The 20900-nt window shown below is 45.0% G+C and overlaps 2 protein-coding genes across 2 annotated transcripts in view; both read right to left on the reverse strand.

The window, feature by feature from the left end:
• PPIL2 (peptidylprolyl isomerase like 2) overlaps positions 1–287 on the reverse strand; it is a 79688-nt gene extending 79401 nt beyond the window's left edge. The window contains exon 1 of the mRNA XM_081893380.1: positions 112–287. Within this exon, the coding sequence (XP_081749506.1) occupies positions 112–143 (32 nt within the window). The 5' untranslated portion in view covers positions 144–287. The remainder of the gene's footprint in view (positions 1–111) is intronic.
• Positions 288–3277: 2990 nt separating this feature from the next.
• Positions 3278–20900, reverse strand: part of HIRA (histone cell cycle regulator) — a 63737-nt gene continuing 46114 nt past the window's right edge. Inside the window, exons 16-25 of the mRNA XM_081893275.1 lie at positions 19197–19389; positions 17832–17933; positions 14328–14476; positions 13459–13620; positions 12805–12863; positions 12313–12418; positions 11152–11274; positions 9963–10126; positions 8940–9028; positions 3278–5402 (exon numbers count right to left, since the gene is read on the reverse strand). Coding sequence (XP_081749401.1) covers positions 5286–5402; positions 8940–9028; positions 9963–10126; positions 11152–11274; positions 12313–12418; positions 12805–12863; positions 13459–13620; positions 14328–14476; positions 17832–17933; positions 19197–19389 — 1264 coding nt within the window. The 3' untranslated portion in view covers positions 3278–5285. The remainder of the gene's footprint in view (positions 5403–8939; positions 9029–9962; positions 10127–11151; positions 11275–12312; positions 12419–12804; positions 12864–13458; positions 13621–14327; positions 14477–17831; positions 17934–19196; positions 19390–20900) is intronic.

Here is a 20900-nt window from a genome sequence, read left to right on the forward strand (position 1 = left end):
GTGGTAACAACCTGACAGGAGAGGCTCAGCGGCCCCTGCCTGAGCACAACCAAACCAGGGGGGCCCTTTCGCTTCGGGTGTGGGAAGGAAGAGCCGGAGATTTCCACTCACATCTTGTCCTTCTGGTGCTGCCTTTTCCCCATCTTGGCTGCCGAGCTTGGTCACCTCCACGGTGGCCTCGGGGAGGGAGGAAGAAAAAGCAACGCCACACGGAGCCCAGCCGGTAATCCAAAGGGAGGAGAGAGAAACAGTCTCCTGAAGAGGAAAGCGGAAGATGCAGCTACTTCCGGTGGAGAGGAGTGCGCTGCTCATAGGGGTCCCCCTAACCGGAAGCACCGCGCCGGCACTTTAAGAGTTCCGCGCTTCTCCACGCTCCCTCTTCTCTCAACTTTAATTTTTTTTAAAAAAATAAGATATTTATTAAGATTTTCAATTTTATACAAACAAAGAAAAAAACGTAAAAAGAAAAAGTATTAAAAACACATAAAGTTCAGAACTTAATTTCAATAACATATTTCCCTGACCTCCTCATACCTCCCCTTCTTGTTTTCTAGTTCAAATTATTTGTCCAGCAAATCCTTATCTCCTAGCATTACAGCTAAGTAACACCTTATTTTCTATCCAACATCTTAAGTTATTGAAGCTTAAATTTTTACTTATAAAAAACCATTTTTCCATATTCCTTTAACCATTACAGCTAGAAACCACTTAATTTCAATCCAACATCATTCAACATTCATTAATATTGCAGTATTTCTGTAAATAGTCCTTAAATTTCTTCCAATCTTCTTCTGCCGACTCTTCTCCCTGGTCAAGGATTCTGCCAGTCATTTCTGCCAATCCCATACAGTCTCAACTTTAAAAAATAGATAAAGTGCCGGATTTACTTATAAGCTAAACAACCTATAGCTTAGGGCCCCACTCTCTTGGGGCCCCAAAAAAATTTAAAGGGAAAAAAAACTTAATAATTTTTTCACTATTAATATATTTCTTAATTGTATTTCACTATTAATATATTTCTTCTTAATTGTATTTCAGTTTAACAATTACTTTGATAAAATACATATTTCGTTAGGTGCAAATGACTTTAGATACCTATTACGTCCATAAATTACCATATAGCACATATTCAACACAAAAAACGACGACAATTTGTTGTTGCCAAAGGACAGATGGACGCATAAAGGGCTGCATTACCTTCCAGTAGCTTAGGGCCTCATCAAACCTAAATCCGGCCCTGGATAAATAAAGAAATAAACAAAAAAAGATTGGGAATCACATTTCCTGGCCATATAAAATAGGCATAGGTGTCTCTTTCGGCTCCTGGGAGACTGAGTAGCTGTCACCGTTCTGCACAATGAATACTCAGCAGTAATAGCCCTGCATAAAAGTGAGTAGTTTACCTACATTTTTTCCCTTTTGGGCCACTTTTATCGTATTTGCTGTTTGCACTCCACAGAGTTCAGATTGCAATAAATAAATGAAGCAATTAAAAACCAAACTGTACTTAATGCGGACATGCGGCACTCCACTTGAAGCCCCTGGTGGTCCACTGGCCACAGTTGGGAATTAATATATTGCAAGGGCTCCCAAAATCCGTTCTCTTGAGTACAGTATCCTTATAAAGCCATTATCAAGAGAGACATATAAGCCAACTGGCTTGGAGGAACCACAAGATAAGTTTATACAAAATGTAGTAGGCTATTAGCATTTATATAAGCACTAGGACAATAACACTATACCAATTTATACAAGAATGTATGGGAATACAGTATCATATATTGCTTTTTTTTGCATATTTTCGCTTTTATACATGTCTTTGTTGTTGGTTTTCCTCTCTCACACTTTTCCTTCTTTTTTCTGCATCACTTTATTTATTTTAACTGAAATCACCTTAATAAAACATATTTAAAATATTACAATAAAAGAAAAAGATTTGCAGATGTATTAAAGAAATAAATTTAACCCGCCACTGCCAATAGCCCAATCAGGAATGATCATGCTCTAGTGGCTACAGAGGGTTGGTATCTAAGGGCAGGAATTCATTGAAGGGTGAATCCCCCCCCCCATTTTGTAAGTTCATTAGTATCAATTAATGGATGGTGGTGGAAATGAGTATCTGGCAATTGTGGCAGTTTCAACATTTCAGCTTTGTTTACTAAATACTAGTAGAAATATTAGATCACTCTCTAAGGCAGATGATCCTGAACTACATCCAGCCTAATGCTTTCCTTCGTCACAAGTTTCTGTCATGTATGCGAACGTATGCCAATAATAGTCAAAATATTTATTGATTGAAAAAGGAGCTGGGGATGTACACCCCCCAATACATTATGGACTACTACAAAGATGCACCCAGAAGGGTGTCCTGTATGAGAAGGCACTGAATCACATTGAGCCTAAACTTTCTGTGGCTGCAAGACTCTGTCAAATATGGCACCCCCATGCCAATAAGAGCAAAACATGTTGGAATGAGCAGGGAGGGGGTATTCATTGTGTCCACTTTTGCCTCTAACTCCACCCACATGTTAGGTTACCCTTGAGGGATACCTGGATAGCTTACAATTATTTTTTAAAAAAAACAATATAAACATAAAACAAGCTATAAAATCAAAGGCAACATAAATACAGTATGTCTTTTTGTTAAAACACAGGTGTAAAAATGGAGAGCTGCTTTATGTAACTGGGTTCGAGTTTATACATGACGTGGGTTATTTGATGGCCATTTGGGAAGGCCAATGTATCAATTGGTAGATCATCTTGCTTTGCATAGAGGTCTTGGGTTCCATCTCCAGATAGGATGGGAAACACTCATGTCTGAAACCACGGAGCGTCACGGCCAGTCAGTGTACCAGTGTTTCTCAAACGTGGCTCCCCATCTGTTGTTGGACTACAAGTCCCATCATCCCTGACCTCTGGTCCTGCTAAGTAGGGATGGTGGGAGTTGTAGTTCAACAACAGCTAGGGACCCACTTTTGAGGAACACTGGTAGACAGTATTGAGCTAGATGGACCAAGAGTCTGACATGCTATGTGACAGCTCTTCCTATGAAGGAATGGGGCCCTAGGCTCAATTCAATTTTTATCCTGCCTTTCTTCATGAAGCAGCCCAGAATATGCTGTGCCACTTGTAGCGGAGACCACCTAACAAGATACCATGAATGCCAAACTTTGGTGGTTAAATATGGGTAACTGAATGTTAACCCTGCCCACCCTGGTGTTTGGTTTCTGTAGTTTATGGTTTGCCCCTTAACTTCCAAAAGTAAATAGTCGCTCTGTATACACTTGCCACAGGTCTTGAGAGCCAGCTGACTGAGAGCCAGTCTATGTCTAATCCACAACCAATCCTTCTTGTGTATGGGCAAGACCAGCTGATATGCTCTTTATTCATTCCATGCATTCAGCTAGATCATCGGCAAGCTAACTATTTGGATCCAATAACTGTAGCTACTCACAGAATCGCTTTTATAGAACAAAGATATAATGTCATGTTCTCTGCTTTTTTGGATGGCCATTATAAAAAAGAAGACCCTTGGAACTGTATTTTTGTGCAATGTGTAAAACCACCACAAAGGATATTGTTCTTTATATAAAGATCCCTGTCAAAAATATTTGTTAGGAGTTTAGTTGCAAGAACCTAGTCACACCTAGAGAGTTTGTTTTCGTTATCAAACAGCAAAAAAAAAAAAGCAATTACTTTGCTTGTGTTTACCTACACTGATGACCGGGAAATTAAGAGTGTATTTTTGGCTCAAACATTTTAATTTATTATTATCATTATTGCTGTTTTATTACAGCTTACAGCTAAACAAATACAGCTATTGCCTACCATGAATGCCTCTTCTAAAATTATTTAGAACCAACTTATTTATGCAATCCCAATACTTGTGTGTTTGTGCGATATGACTTCCTCCCTCCCTTTCAGGCTTGGTTTGTAAAGATGCTTCAGTGATGACCCACAGATGAAATAGATACAGTGGACACTCTGGTTGTGAATGTGATCTGTGTGGGAGGCACGTTCGCAACCCGCAGCGTTCAGAACCCGCAGCACCGTGTCTGCGCACACGCAGGTTGCAATTCGGAGCTTCTGCACATGCACAAAGCACGAGTTAGCGCTTCTGCACATGCACAAGCGCCAAAACCCGGAAGTAACCCGTTCCAGTATTTCCGGGTTCGGCGCGGTGCGCAACCCGAAAACCCACTACCTGAAGCGTCTGTAACCCCAGGTATGACTGTACAAATGACTACCGACTGAAAACAAAGGCTGCATTCAGTTTTTGTTTTAAACAGGCTGTGGCCCGTACAGTTTAATGCTACTACAAGCAGCACAAGAACTTCCACTTTGTTCTTAGATCAATGCAATGTTCATTTATTATTTGTACTTACAAAACCCCTCCCCCAAAAGCCCAGCCCCTCCCTTTTCAGCTACCTCCCCATCCCACCTCCCCCAACAAATGCCTTTTACAAATAGTTAAAAATTAAAAACCAGATGACATTAATTTTGGTACAGTTATTCAGCAATATAGCTGTCATAATTAATGGGTTACGTTTCATTACAACCAGGGTGATTTGGGGTAAAGGGGGCGGGGAATTCTGGTTATCGGCCAAATAAAATTTCATATTACAAGTTAGCAAATTCTAGTACAAAAATAGTCCATGTGATAGAACAGCCTGTAATATTTTTTTTTTAATTTTTATTGTTATTCACAGTTAAGAGAGTCTGTTGGCTGCATAATTCCTTAAGTATTTTATGAATTTTTCTTTTTCTTTTATGGGGCTTCTTCTTATATAACCCAAATATAGGACAGAGCCTCAATAAATCCTTAGCAAAGAACCCTAGAATGAGGGTTAATAAGATGTTCAGTTTATCTTCTTGTAATGTGCTTTTCACGGGATATCCAAAACCCAACTGGTTCCCCAGGTAGTCTCTTTGATATTTGTCCCTATGAGATCTAGAATCAAAAGGACCCCTGAAGGACATTCTCCAGAACTTTTCCATGGCGGCCACAGGCCATGGTAGCGATGCTCAAATTCCACATGGGGAGGGGGGGGTGTGCAAAAGCATGCTCTGTTCATCCCCATTTCCCACACACATTCCTCTTGTCAACTCCTTTCAAAAAATCATCAGTATTTTGCTCATTAAAACACCTCGGGCCTGGTTCTTCTTCACATCTCTCCCAGGAGTATTCCGTTCTGACTATGGCCCCTTCCGTTTCCACCTGTTATTAATGCTTTTCTGCAATTTGTTTCTTTTTTCCTTAGGCCAGAGAAACATCTGCAGAGGCGCTACTTGTCCCTCAAGATATCTAGCTGCTCTTGGTATTCGGTGAAAAGCCGTTGCAAACGAAGGTTCTGACCGATGACGGGAAGCAGTTCCTTGAGGAGCTCTCGCTTGCGTAAGCCCTGCACGGGAAAGGAAAATAAATCCATTAATGTTCATCACACGACGAATACCAGAGTTTGATTGCGGGATTACAGGAGACTCCCCACTTGTGGCTGACTTATGCACAACCATGTATGCACGCTGGGAAACAATCACCGTATTTTTCGCTCTACAAGACGCACCAGACCATAAGACGCACCTAGTTTTTGGAGGAGGAAAACAAGAAAAAAATATTCTGAATCCCAGAAGCCAGAACAGCAAGAGGGATCACTGCACAGCGAAAGCAGCGATCCCTCTTGCGGTTCTGGCTTCTGGGATAGCTGCGCAGCCTGCATTCGCTCCATAAGACACACACACACATTTCCCCTTACTTTTTAGGAGGAAAAAAGTGAGTCTTATAGAGCAAAAAATACGGTAATTTAATTCATACCAGGAAATGGAAGAGGAGAGCTGGAGTCCTTGTGGCTTGTGAGGAGCCCAAAGAGGACATCAGTAAGCACAGAGAAGAGACCGGACGCTCAGTGGGGCTTTGTTTAGGCTGATCAACCTCCCCACCTAACATCTAATGTGTGTGGTAGTGCAGCAGCAGCAGCAACAACTCTGTGTGCCCTCCAGCCTTCTGCAGGCCCCAGGGCTTCAATTCTGGTTGTGGACATTTTTGGTACAGTGTATGGGTTTTTTAAACCTGGATTGGAGAGACAGTGGCAGAGAGGGCATTTCAAGGGTGTTTGGAGGGTGCTCTCCCCCCTGTAAGTGGGGAATCACCTGTACAGCTATGATAAAAGGTAAAGGACCCCTAACAGTTAGGTCCAGTCACGAACGACTCTGTGGTTGCGGCGCTCATCTCACTTTACAGACCAAGGGAGCCAGCGTTTGTCCACAGACAGTTTTTCTGGGTCATGTGGCCAGCATGACTAAGCCACTTCTGGTAAAACCAGAGCAGCGCACGGAAACGCTGTTTACCTTCCCACCGGAGCGATACCTATTTATCTACTTGCACTGGCATGCTTTTGAACTGCTAGGTTGGCAGGAGCTGGGACTGAGAAACGGGAGCTCACCCCGTCGCGGGGATTCGAGCCGCCAACCTTCCAATCGGCAAGCCCAAGAGGCTCAGTGGTTTAGACCACAGCGCCACCCGTGTCCCTATAGCTATGGTGGGTTTTTGCAAATTGGGGGCTTTCTCTTTCTGCGTCAACTGTCCCAAAGTATGTGGCTGCATGGAGGACGTCTTGCATGAAAAACTAGAGGGTCACAGTTGTGCTGGAAAGTGCTTCATATCACTCACAGAGAATAAATGGATGCATAATGTTCCCAAGCAGGCACCGGCTCACATACATGCCCAAGGATAATCACACAGGTAGGTGGGTGGGGAAACAGGACCCAACTGCTCATCCCTGGGAGCAGCCAGAAACATACTTCTTGTTGCCTCCCGACGTAAAACAAATTGGGTTCTGCACTGGAGAGGCAGGTGGCTTCCGCTTCCCGGCCTCGCCATCAAATTAACTCAGAGCTTTCCTAACTCTTCACGTTGGCGACAAACTTTTTAGACGTGCATCGTTTCGCAACACAGTAATTCTAGCAAGCAGGACATTAAACTAACCCCTTTCCAGTCCCAGGAGGAGCGCAGGAAAACGTTTGTGTGACACACCTACACACTCCTGCTGAAACACTAACGTGTTGCGACACACAGACTGGAAAGCTGTGAATTAACTGATTGAAAATAAGGGACTATTAGCCCTCAAAGACAAGTGAACCATGCCCTGGGTAGCTGGGTTTCCTTCTCTTTCTTCATAGGGAAAAAACCCTAGAAAATAATAATATGCAGTCGAACCTCAGCTCCCAAACGCCTCCGTTTTGGAATGTTTTGGCTCCCAAATGCCCAAAACCCACAGTTAAATGCTCTGGTTTTCAAATGTTTTTTGGAAACTGAATGTCTGACGCGGCTTCTGCTTGAGTGCAGGAAACTCCTGCAACCAACCGGAAGCTGTGCCTTGGTTGTCGAACATTTTGGAAGCCGAACAGACTTCCAGAACACATTCTGTTTGACAACTGGGGTTTGACTGTAATAATAAATTATTATTTATATGCCACTGGGTTGCCCCAGCCACTTTAGACAGCTTCCAACGAATTAAAACACATTAAAAGCCTCTCCTCAATTAATGGGATGACAGTACTGACTATTAATACAGTGGTACCTCGGGTTAAGTACTTAATTCGTTCCAGAGGTCCGTACTTAACCTGAAACTGTTCTTAACCTGAAGCACCACTTTAGCTAATGGGGCCTCCTGCTGCTGCCGCGCCGCCAGAGCACAATTTCTGTTCTCATCCTGAAGCAAAGTTCTTAACCTGAAGCACTATTTCTGGGTTAGCGGAGTCTGTAACCTGAAGCGTATGTAACCTGAGGTACCACTGTACTTATGCTTTTCCTTGTGTATATATATATATATATATATTTGCTTTCGTAGATTTTCACGGGTACAGGAATGCAGGTTTTGGTGTCCTCGGGTGTCTTCCCGTGTAAAAGTTGGGGTGTCTAGGCGACGTTTCGACGAGGTCTCACTCGCTCTGTTCCAGTAACAAGAAGCCGAAAGCACCAGCCTGAAGATGACGAGTGAGACCTCGTCGAAACGTCGCCTAGACACCCCAACTTTTACACGGGAAGACACCCGAGGACACCAAAACCTGCATATATATATATATATATATATATATATATATATATATATATATATATACATACACACACACACACACACACACACATATATATATTTACAAAAGCAACATTAATTTGCAGTTCTCAACCAATACAGTTCTCAGTGGCAAGAGAAAGGGCACAGATCTGACATCAGGAAGGACAGTATTCAGTGTAGCAGAAAATTTCAGCCTCCCACGATGTTGCGGTCCTTAACATGGCAGTTTGTGAGCAAAGGAAAGCCTAGGTAAAACTACTGAGTTTAATTTTGTCGCTTGTGGCCTGAATGGAGATAATGGGTTTTTATTCTGCTGCTAGGTAATTTGACTATCCCCAAGTATTGCCATCTATTTTAAAGGCAGATATAACTGTCTCCCTTCAGCAATATTGGAAGGGCATCATCAAGGTGTCCCAGATAAGGGCTGTGTGTGTCCCATTGCAGGTGAAGTAGTTGAAAAGCTGGGTCCTGTTTTCTTTGAAAGTGACGTTCATGGAGTGGAATGTAATAGACTACTTTGTCATCTCTTATCAGGAACACCCAGAATGGTACCTGGAACTTTTCTTGGCTGCTATCGGAATATGATGCTCTCATTTAGTAGTAGTTTGTAACCCATATGTATATGTTTCACCATGTGCATTGTATTGTATTTTAAACAAGTGTGATTTTATTCTTTCTCTGCTCTGTTTTTTGGGGGGGTCTGTGGCTGTATGATAAATGATTGCTTGTTTGATGAGTGGCTGGATTGTCAGAATGCCAGGACTGTATGCTTTGGACCTTCTCCTTGGTAACTTTGCCGCTTCGCGAAGGAAGAGAGAGAGGCAAGGAATTTGTGTAATCTATTCTGACAGGAAGCCACCTTACCACAACAGTTGCTTCCCACTGACTTCCAGCTGAGCTGTGGACTGGACCCAATAAATCCTTGCATAATTCCCGCAATCGATATTCAAACCCTGATAAAAGACAGAAGGTGAAATCATGTTCAGAGGCATCACAACAAATCCTTTGCATAAATCATATAGCAGAACGTAGTGAGGGCAGCCCTTACAAGATCCCAGGAGTACCATAAATTGCTTGAGTAAGAAACAGGTCAAAAACAAGAAGACAGAGCTAAGAATTTGTTGACCATCCATGTTCATGACAGTTAAGGTTCCGTCTATTGTCTGCGTCACACTGAAGAACCAGAAATGGATAGTGACACTGCATATTATTCCATTCTTCGAAGAACTGACTTTGTGACTGAGCTAGCCAAGTGAACGTCAGAAAAAAACTCAGAGGCAGCTGAATTGCTTCAGTCCAATCCAAGCTTATTTACTATTATTAATTTGATTTATTGCCTGCTCTGCACCATAAGGTCCCAGGGTAGGGTGCAACAATTTAAAAACACAGTATGTAAAACAGTTTAAGACAAATTGAGAGTCATGGGTGTAAGGTGGGTCCTTAAAATATGCATGTTCGGTGTCAAAGACAAGGGTAAAGAGGTTCATCTTCAACATAGAACAGAAACTACATACAGTGGTACCTCTGGATATGAACTGCCCCCTTTGCGAATGCTTTGGGCTACGCACGCAGCAAACCCGGAAGTACAGTAGATGCTCGGGTTGCAAACGTGATCCGTGCGGGATGCATGTTCACAACCTGCATTGTCCACAACCCGCATCGCCCACAACGGGTTGCGATTCGGTGCTTCTGCGCATGCACAAAGTGCAATTTAGTGCTTCTTTCTCTTTCTTTCTTTCTTTCTTTCTTTCTTTCTTTCTTTCTTTCTTTCTTTCTTTCTTTCTTTCTTTTCTTTCCTTCCTTCCTTCCTTCCTTCCTTCCTTCCTTCCTTCCTTCCTTTGTTAAATTTGCTCAAAGAAGCACATGCATACACACTCGGAGCCTCACCTTCATTAACTAGATACCGTGCATAGATAAGGAGCCAGTGGCGGTATTCGTGACTTGACTGTAAAGTCAGCGCTGCAGCTACCTGACTCTCCAGATACGCCAGAGTCGTTTCCTGCTGCACCAAATGAGGCATGGAGAACAATCTTGCCGCTTGCCTCCCGGAGCTGCAATGAAGAGCAGTGACAGGAATGTTTTCAGAAGCGAAGAAGCAACTGCTTCAACTGTAAGTGTCCATATCTATGTTGTACTCAACAGCAACCTTGAGCTCACACTCTCTCTTCCCTGCTCCACCTCCACACAGCTTCGCCAAGAGATCAGAAGCTTCTGCTCACAAATCAGAAATGGAGGGGGACGAACGATTGCACGAGCCAGAAGCTATTTGTGCTTGTAATGGCAAGCCAACAATAGCAGATGCTTCTGAATTACGGCCATTAATACTGGATCATCCCCATAGATGGTGCTTCACAAAGAGCAAGGGGGCGAGTCCTTACCCAAAACGGCTCGCAGCATAAAGGGAGACAGGAGGGAGACAACAGAGGAAGGAAAAAGAAAGGGCACCAGGGTAAACAGGGGGTGACTATTCAGGGGGTGAGCCAGTGGGTTAAACGACAGAGCCTAGGGCTTGCTGATCAGAACCTTGGTGGTTCGAATCCCCACGATGGAGTGAGCTCCCGTTGTTCAGTCCCAGCTCCTGCCCACCTAGCAGTTCGAAAGCACACCAGTGCAAGTAGATAAATAGGTACCGCTCCAGCGGGAAGGTAAACGGCGTTTCCGTCATGCTGGCCACATGACCCGGAAGCTGTACGCCGGCTCCCTCTGCCTATAAAACGAGATGAGCGCCACAACCCCAGAGTCGGTCACGAGTGGACCTAATGGTCAGGGGTCCTTTACCTTTATTCAATTACTTCAGTTACACACACTTGGTCTTTAGTTCCTGGCCCTCCAGATGGGAACACAATGCGGAACTAAAAAGACCTTTAATCCAATCCAGTAGGGCAGTGGCTCTATGCTTTTGTGGCTCTAGATTCTCATAATTAGGTTTTGCACCAAGTGAGAAAGAAGTGCAAACCTTGAGGAATAAACTAGCCCCCAGCTATGCAAAATTCGGCTACTTGTCAGGGATAACGCCAGGGAAACTACTGGGGAGGCATCAACAACAACAAAAAGACGAGGCTTAGTAAGTCCATACTTAGACGTTCTCCCTTGTATTATAGCTAACGGTCCTGAACACAGCATAGCCTCCTGCGATGGCAAACTGTTCCTGAAGTCCGCACATTGCGCCAGAGTCTCCTGCTTGTCAGAAACAAGGTTCCTGTAAAGACAAAAAAAGATTTGTAAGTGATTAAAAAGGAGGGGGAGGGGAGGGGATTAAAGTGAAATTAGAGGGGAGATATTTACTTAGTTTTAATATTTATATACAAGTAGGGTCTCAACTGATGCGGGTGGCGCTGCGGGTTAAACCACAGAGCCTAGGACTTGCCGATCAGAAGGTCGGCGGTTCAAATCCCCGCAACGGGGTGAGCTCCCATTCATTGGTCCCTGCTCCTGCCAACCTAGCAGTTCAAAAGCATGTTGAAGTGCAAGTAGATAAATAGATACCGCTCTGGCAGGAAGGTAAACGGCGTTTCCGTGCGCTGCTCTGGTTTGCCAGAAGTGGCTTAGTCATGCTGGCCACATGACCCAGAAGCTGTACGCCGGCTCCCTCGGCCAATAAAGCGAGATGAGTGCCGCAACCCCAGAGTCGGCCACGACTGGACCTAACGGTCAGGGGTCCCTTTACTTTTACCTGGGGTCTCAAAGTGCTCAAAGCTGTTTGCTTAGGCAAGAAATTGTGGCTCGCAAACATGTTTTGGGTAAAGCAGAGGGTCGCAAACGAGGCCGTCTCCATCAGGCCTCTTCCACCTCAACTGTCACCTGGGTAGTCTGCCACTCCAGCAGACTGCCTCAGAGGAAGAGATGAGAAGTAGGGTTCATTCCATGGACTTTGATAAAAGCCCGGCTCCATCAGGCACCTCTTGCCCCCAAACTGTGCCAGCAGATCATTGTAAGAACAGCTGTTTAAGAACAGGTGCCTGAGTTTGATTCCCCCAACTTCTCTCCCTGCCCATTTCACCTTTTGTGTCTTCTCTCTCTCTCTCTCTTTTAAGACTGTAAGCCTGCAGACAGGAACTGTCTTGTTTTAATTGATTATATGCAATAAATTTCGTGAGCCTATACTGGCTGAAGAGCAAGGTACAAATGCTCTAAATAAACAAATAAGCAAAGGTTGGCTTTCATGTTTAGAGCTTCCGCCCTCGGACAAATGAACGCACTCGACAAACCCGTCCCCCCGCCCCCTTTAGGTGCTTACCAAGAAGACAGAGAAGGGTTAAAGCAATAGGCTTTTCCATCAGACATGTTCATTAAGGGGATGCCGTGCTGTGTCAACAAGATCTGAGACAAAGTTGTTTCGCTTCCTATAAAAATCAAATCAGATAATGAGACTTCCTTGGAGCAAAGTCATAGCAGGGTTACAAGCCTAAGTAGAACTTGCTTGGGTAGAATCCATCATGTCTAAAGAAAATAAATGTGGAGGGGGATGAAAAGGAGAAGGAGGGGGAGAAGTGGCCGTGAAGTGTTAGGGTGATGTGTTTTGACCACACAGGACGTTTAATGCAGGCATAGGCAAACTCGCCCCACCAGATGTTTTGGGACTACAACTCCCATCATCCCTAGCTAACACGACCAGTGGTCAGGGATGATGGGAGTTGTAGTCCCAAAACATCTGGAGGGGCGAGTTTGCCCATGCCTGGTTTAATGCATAGCACTACAAAGCACCCCTAACTGGAAATAATTTCATTACCTGCTAAAATTGTTTGCAGGGACTCGTCTTTCACCACTACTGCCTGTTTTTGAGCATTCCTGGAAAGTACAGAAAGGGAATGGCATTTCAGTTCAGCAAAACACAGAAGAGGCATTTCTGCAAAGGGAGAAACTGAAATACGGCACGGTAAAATATTAAAACTGAAAACCAAGGAATTGCCGCTGGAACTTTGGCACCAGTCTCCTAGGATGCTAAGCGTCACACCAATATAATTCTTGGTAAGATTCAGGGGACTATCGCTTCATTGGCACCGGCTCACATGGGAAAGCCTGAATTGAACCAGGTCCCGCTTTTGAGAAGCTGTACTGAAAGACTAGAGGATAAGGCTACCCATGGCTACCAGCTACAACGACTATGTTCTGCCTCTGCCAGAGGAAGCTCAGGCAAGGAGTTGTGCTGGCACAATGAAGTCCCCCCGCCGTCTCCCTTGCCCCCCAAATTGGCTCTTGTGGCGGGTGGGAGAATCCCAAGAACAGTGCAAGAGGGAAGCAGAGAGGAGATTGCTTCATTTGGTAAGCTGAAATGAATCAACTGATTGAACAACTGCCATTGCACTCGCTGGATTCCTCCCTCTGCACCTGTTGACTGTAACCTTCCTGAGGGCCATTGAAACGACGACAACTTAGTGCTTACCAGACGGAGAGGGTTGCAGCCGTGGTGAGAGCCATGATGTAGAAGCCCGTGCAGTGCAAAGTGGAGATTGGCGAATGCAAGACGATGGGAGGGAGAAGGCGGCGGCCGCAAGCCGAAAACACAGACAGGGTCCGCTTCTCACAAGCAACACTCACTACCTTGCTGGAAAAGAACCAGGGGACGGGGGAGAGAAATCAACTCAGAACTTCCAGTTATTTAATAAGACCGACGCGTCAAGCTTTGCATGAAGAGTCTCCAAAGTGGCTTGCGCACAAAACGAAAACACAACAAGAAAGTGAGAAATAAAAACACATTTTAAAAAAGCACAACCCAACCTCCATGGTAAACAAGAGGGGAAAGCTACAAACATCTCTGCAATTGCATCCCAGAGAAAGCTTGGGAGAACGGGACAGCTTCCACTCGAAAACCTAAAATATATTTCTGAAAGACATTCCTATCCTGCCCTTCTGTTATCAATATGAGGCATTCCATCAGCTGGTGGAACACGCGGAATGTATTTTTAATTTTGTTTTCATCCTAGTCAGAGAGCTGCCCTTGGGTGATTGGGTGGCACGGGAACAGGAGGTCGCTGAGCACTGAGAAGGTGGTGATGCTTTTGAATTATGGTGCTAGAGGAGACTCTTGAGAGTCCCATGGACTGCAAGAAGAACAAACCTATCCATTCTTAAGGAAAGCACAGATCGCGGAGCCTGAATAGGTGTTTATGGGGTAAGGTGATCCCATGAGTAAACTGGTGCCAAGACATTAAGGGCTTTATATACCAAGTTGATGCCTTCAACCTGGCCTGGTTGTGGCTGTGTTTGCACATGCACACACACACACACACACACAAACACACGCACACTCACCAGCTTCCTGCTGCTGAGAGAATTCGGCTGGTGAGGACTGTTTCCCATTCCTTTCCTTCCCGGTTGCACTTTAACCTGCTGAGTTTTGAACCTCCCACTGTGGTGATTTCATTCTCCACTTCAATGTACATGGAGGGATCTGAGCTGACCTGCAAAAGTTGGTTCTCTTAAAATGAAAGCTGAGCAACAGAAAGGCAAATATATATCCCAATTCAAACAATTAAAAACCCCACACACACCCTGGAAATTTGAAGGTGCCGTTATGCAACATTGAAAATGGTAGATTCTTTATTTAAAAACACACATTGCTCAAACACGGTGGCTCATCTGAAATACCTGCCCGTTCACAGCAACTGTATTATGTAGTAGTAACTGAAACATTATTAAAAGTGCCTGCCAGCGGCATTATTCAGAATCACCATTATTACCAGGCCCTTCTCATATTTTATTAGCTTGTTAAATTTACATACTCCTCCTAAAGAACAGCTCTCTGCAGTTTACAACTGCAGACTTGAGAGGAAAGGTAAGGAACAGCAATAATAATAATAATAATAATAATAATAATAATAATAATAATAATAATAATAATTTATTATTTATACCCCGCCCATCTGGCTGGGCCTCCCCAGCCACTCTGGGCGGCTTCCATAAAAACCAAAAATACAATAAAATATCACACGTTAAAAACTTCCCTGAACAGGGCTGCCTTCAGATGTCTTCTGAATGTCAGGTAGTTGTTTATCGCTTTGACATCTGCTGGAAGGGTGTTCCACACCACTACCCAGAAGGCCCTCTGCCTGGTTCCCTGTAGCTTTGCTTCTCGCAATGAGGGAACCGCCAGAAGGCCCTCGGCGCTGGACCTCAGCGTCCGGGCAGAATGATGGGGGTGGAGACGCCCCTTCAGGTATACTGGACACATTAAGTACAGTGAATTTGCTCTACTCTGTCAATGCAGTCCAAGTCTTTATTATTCTGCCAAAGATCAATTGCACAGTACACCCCCCCAATAAGTCATTTAGGGCATGCTACAGCAAAATAGCACATCTGAACTTCCACGCTACACCAATACTTAGCAACAAGGGCTCATTACAAAGGAAGTGAAATGCCACTATTTATAATTTAACCTGATAGTAAAAGTAAAGGGACCCCTGACCATTAGGTCCAGTCGTGACTGACTCTGGGGTTGTGGCGCTCATCTCGCTTTACTGGCCGAGGGAGCCAGCGTACAGCTTCCGGGTCATGTGGTCAGCATGACTAAGCCGCTTCTGGCGAACCAGAGCAGCGCACGGAAACACCGTTTACCTTCCCGCCAGAGCTGTACCTAATTATCTACTTGCACTGGCGTGCTTTCGAACTGCTAGGTTGGCAGGAGCAGGGACTGAACAACGGGAGCTCACCCTGTCACGGGGAATCAAACCGCCGACCTTCTGATCGGCAAGCCCTAGGCTCTGTGGTTTAACCCACAGCACCACCCGCGTCCCTAATATAACCTGATACTTTAACCCAAAGTTAGCAACCTCCTATTATCTGGCTTTTCCCTTTGTTTTCTCGCCCAATCTGTTGTTCTGAACCAAGCTGGCAAGTTAACAGAGAGGCAGTGGGGTGGGGTGGTTAGAGCGTTGGATGAACCTGGGAGACCAGGGCTCAAATCCCCACTGGGCGATGAAGGTCACTGGGTGACCTCGGGCCAGTCGCTGCCCCTCAGCTGAACCTCTCTCACAAGGTTTTTTGTGGCGATTAAATGAGAAGAGGGAGAACCCTGTAGGCTACCCTGAGCAACTTGGAGAAAAAGGGTGGGTTATAAATGCAATAAATAAAGCATATGGGATTCAACTGCATCCTTTTTAATAGGCATGAGCTGAAACGAGGAAGCTGGCCAAATATGGTTCTTTCTCCCTCTTTTTTAAATTTAAATTTTATTTCCAAAACCGAAAAAAGAAAAATTACAAACATCAAATTCAACATCTGTCAGGGCTGCCGCTAAGTCCCAGCTCACAGAGGACCAACGCCCAGTGGATGTTATATACAAAAGTCTTTATTGAAGTTTAGTCTCCATTTCCAAGTTCTGGGCGCGCAGACCCACGTCTTGACGCTAGACCGGCTAAGTCCCCTCTGACTCACTGCTGACCCCACACCAGTTTAAGATCCTGGCCCGGCTCCACCTCCTGCGCTGTTCCTTTCTTCGCTGGGTCCTTCTGCCCCCTGGGGTTTCCTCCTTCCTGGACTCTTCTGACGCTGACCCCCCTGAGTCTCGCCCTTCCTTCCGGCGGGCTTTAGGACCTGGCTCCCTGTCAGGACTCCCTGCTGTGCCGCTCGCCTGTACATTTGAACTTGGCGCGCGCGCCCAGCCGGTAACCTTCCTTCTGACCGTTTCCCCGCTTCCTGATGTGGGCGTTGCCAAACCTGACTCCTCTCCTCCCGCTGGTGGTGAGAGCACTGGTCCCGACTCCTGGGACTCCCCCTCCCCACTGTGCTCTGGTGGGGAAGTTGGTCCTGATTTCCAACTGCTGCTCAGGGACTCCCCGCTGGCCCCTCCCTCCTGGGGCTTCCCCCCTGGAACCCCCCTCGCTCTGGCCATTGGCGCTCCCTTCTGTGAGTCCTCCGATTCGCTAGAGAGGCTTGTGGAGTGACTCTGGCCGCTGTCACTGCCTGCTCCCCCTTCGTACTCCTCCTCCTCACTCTCCATTTGCTCCCCCTCCTGTGTCTCTCCTTCTGAACCCCTGACAACATCCATATTCATTTTCTAACTTAAACCTATTACATAATTAACTAAATTAAAATATACCTAATTACTTTAAACTTCTCTTTGCTGTATACAAATGCAACACAGTTAGAAATTTTATATTAAAGCTTTTATATTATAAGTAATATTTCAAATTCCCCTATACCCCCCGTTCCCCTTCACCCATGTGTGATCTTATTTTATTTTATTTTTACTTCTTCCGTCTTGTTGTGTTGTTATAATTTAATTCTTGTTCAGCTGGTTTTTTATTATTTCCTTGCTTATTCCTGCACCATTCCAGAACCATATTTTTTCATATATTCCTTCACTCCCTCTCACTCTTTTAATTATTCTCTAATTTGAATGGCCTCTAATAGTTGCCGTCATTTTTTCCATTTCCACAAACTCACAGAGTTTACTTTGCCATTCTACTAATGATGGTATTTTCCCCCCTTCCAGTTCTTTACAATCAGTATTCTGGCCGCTGCTGTTGCGTAAAGGAATACATTTTTCTTATCTCTGGGAACGTCCGGATCAAATATGGTTCTATGGGTCCGGCTTGTTGGCAGGAAGACCAAAATGTCATCTTTTCCCAATCCCTTTTATACCCCAAACACTTTGCTGGGAACCTCTGCCTTGGGAAACTGTGAAGACTTCGCTCCTTGTGCTCTGGAGTTTCCGCAGCTGGCTGTCCACGCCGATCCTGGCTCTTCTTTTGGAACTAACCTGCTGTTAACTGCAGAAGGGTCAGTGTAGTTTTTTTTTTTTAATCCAACACTTACTTGCAATGCAAACGATTTCTGAGGGACTGGGGTTGGCAGTTTAAGTGCGAGCGGTGCACTGTGGCAAGCACCATCTTTCTCAGAAGCCAGGATTGCTGGAGACTGAAAGGCAAGAAGGAGAACTCAACTAGGCTGATTGGCATAAAAACGCCTGTGTCCATTTAACTGCAAACACCAGCTGGAGCCGTTGCCTTCCCACCAAGCGGTCTATGGAAAGGAATCCAGGAAAGAAAGAAGGAGCAGGAGCAGGAGCACGCTGTAGTCTTCACCTGCTTTTCTCCTTCCTGGAGACTCCTTTCCACAAAGCTCTCAGTGGGAAGGGGACATTTTTACCCCCTGCTCTTGCTCCACCAAGAGTTTTGTTTTTTTTCATGGTTATTTACATATCTGTGTATTATTATTATTTTAAATTTATTAAAGATTTCTTGGTTTACAAAAGTATATGCAATGTCTCTTTTTTTTCAAGTTACATTTTCTACAGATCAGTTTCACTTGTTGAGGCATTAGTGTTACATTAGGAAGAAAGGGGAGAAAGAGGTGGAGGGGGGAATGGTTCTATTCTACTTAGTGTCTGTGTAGGGTTTTGTGTCAGCGCCACTTGTGTGAGTTTACTATTCACTTGTATTCCTTTGGTGGTGAGAGAGGTTGGGGTGGCTGGTTGTCTTTGACTGGCTGTGGTGAAATTTGTTTCTGTATGTGTGTGTTTGGATCAGGTTAACCAGATTGATTCGAATGCTGTTGGCAGATTCTTGTCATTGTCTTGTTGGGCTGTGTATGTGATAAAAAGTAACCATACCGGGATGAAGGCGTCTTCTTCTATTTGCCCCAGTGTCAGTTTCAGTTTGTTGGTTAGTTTTTCTAATAAGGTTGTTTCCCATACTATCTGATACCATTGGTCCATGCCATGGGTAGGCAAACTAAGGCCTGGGGGCTGGATCCGGCCCAACTGCCTTCTAAATCCAGCTCACGGACGGCCCAGGAATCAACGTGTTTTTACATGAGTAGAATGTGTCCTTTTATTTAAAATGCATCTCTGGGTTATTTGTGGGGCATAGGAATTTGTTCATTTTTTTTTTTCAAAATATAATCCGGCCCCCCACAATGTCTGAGGGACAGTGGACCGGCCCCCTGCTGAAAAGAATCTGCTGACCCCTCGTCTATGCTTACTCCTGACAGGTCTCTCCAGTGTCTGGCTATGATGTTTCTGGCTGCTGAGAGTAGGTGGGTTATGAGCTCTTTGTGTATTTGGTAAATGATGTGCCACTTCGAGGTTGCCAGTCAAAAGACAGGATGCAAATCGAGTACAGATAAATATTTTTTTTCAAAGGCAAATGAGTAAGAGAAGATGACAGGCACCCCAGCTACCTGAACTGTTAGTGTCACAGGCATCAGTCTTGAGTCCTTTCGAGGTCTGCCTTTCTTCTTCTTTTCTACCTCAAGGTCCAGTTTACGCTTGGACAGAGTCATAGGCTTGGCTGGGATCTTTTCCTCACTGTCGCTGCTACTCTCCAAGATATCCTTGGGTTTGCTTTCCCTAATTGAGTTCTGCTCCTTCAATCTGCAGAAGAAACACAGGGTTACTCGACAAAGTTTCAAAAGCGGTTTCTGGTGCAATGCAGAGGGTTAAGAGAAGCGGCCTTTTAACAAATCAGACGGCCCTGGTATCTCTAGAAGGGTGCCATCTCCTCTGACTGGCAAAGGTGCTCCAAGGTCTCAGGCAGAGAGGGGACTTTTCCAAGCCTGCTACCCAAGACCCTTTTAACTCAGGGATTGGTAAACGTTGGCCCTGCAGATGTTGTTGGATTACGACTCTCTCCATCCCTCACCACTGGCCACGCTGGTTGAGATGATGGGAGTTGTAGTCCCGACAACATCTGGAGAACCAAGGATGAGAGAATTTGCTCCAAACACAGCATAGCAATTAGCCATGTATGATAATGATAATTTCATTTATCGGTCGCTTTTTGCAACGACAAAAGCGAAGTGGCTTGGCAAAAATTGAAAGCTACACACGTGAAAAACCAATTAAAACCTGAGGAATAATTAAAAACACATACAATAGAAAATGCGTAAGGTGCTCATCCAGCAACATATTAGTAAGGACCCCAGTAAAAGATGGGCACAACCACAGGAGACATTAATTAACTGAAGGCCTGAGAAAAGAATTATCCTGACACTTAACAGCTGACAGAAACGGGGCCAGGCATGTCTCTCAGATGAAGATGGCAGGATCTGGGCTGATTCGTGGGGGTGGGAGTGGCCTAATGGTTAAAAATCCACACGTTTTCAAACAACATTTGGAGACTTTTAGTTTAGAGGAATGGCAAAGAAGAGAAGACATGATAGAGGTATATAAAATGGTGCATGGCGTTGGGACAGTGGATAGAGAAAAAATTTTCCCCTTCTCTCGCAACGCTAGAACCCAGGGCCATCCAATGAAGTGGAACCCTGGACATTTCAGGGCAGACAAAGTACATTTGTACCTTGGATCTCAAACGCCTTGGCTCCCGAACAAATCGGCTCCTGAACGATCGAAACCCGGAAGTGAGTGTTCCGGTTTTCAAACGATTTTTCAGAAGCCGAACATCCAGCGCAGCTTCCGATTGGCTGCAGGATGCTCCTGCAGCCAATCGGAAGCCACGCCTTGGTTTCTGAACGGTTCCGGGAGTCAAACGGACTCCCAGAACGCATTCTGTTCAAGAACCAAGGTACGACTGTACTTTTTCACGTAGCACACAGTAGAATTACGGAGATCACTCCAACAAGTAGTAGTGATGGTTATCAATTTAGACGGCCTTAAAAGATGGTTATAGACAAATTCCACACAGGCTAAAGCTACCAATGGCTACTGGCCATGAGGACTATGTTCTTCTCCCTCCACTGTTGGGGGCAGTAAGCCTTTGAACGCCAGTCGTTGGGAATCACAAGTGGTGAGACCGCCGTTGCCCTCAGCTCCTGCTTTTGGGCTTCCCATACACACTGGGTTGGCTACTTTGAGAACAGGATGTTGACTAGGTGGGCTAATGGTCAGGTTCAGAAGCAAGGACTTTGGATGTAGCGTTAGCAGCA

Source organism: Podarcis melisellensis (assembly GCF_964234715.1).
Source record: "Podarcis melisellensis genome assembly, chromosome: 16".
Classification (NCBI taxonomy): domain Eukaryota; kingdom Metazoa; phylum Chordata; class Lepidosauria; order Squamata; family Lacertidae; genus Podarcis; species Podarcis melisellensis.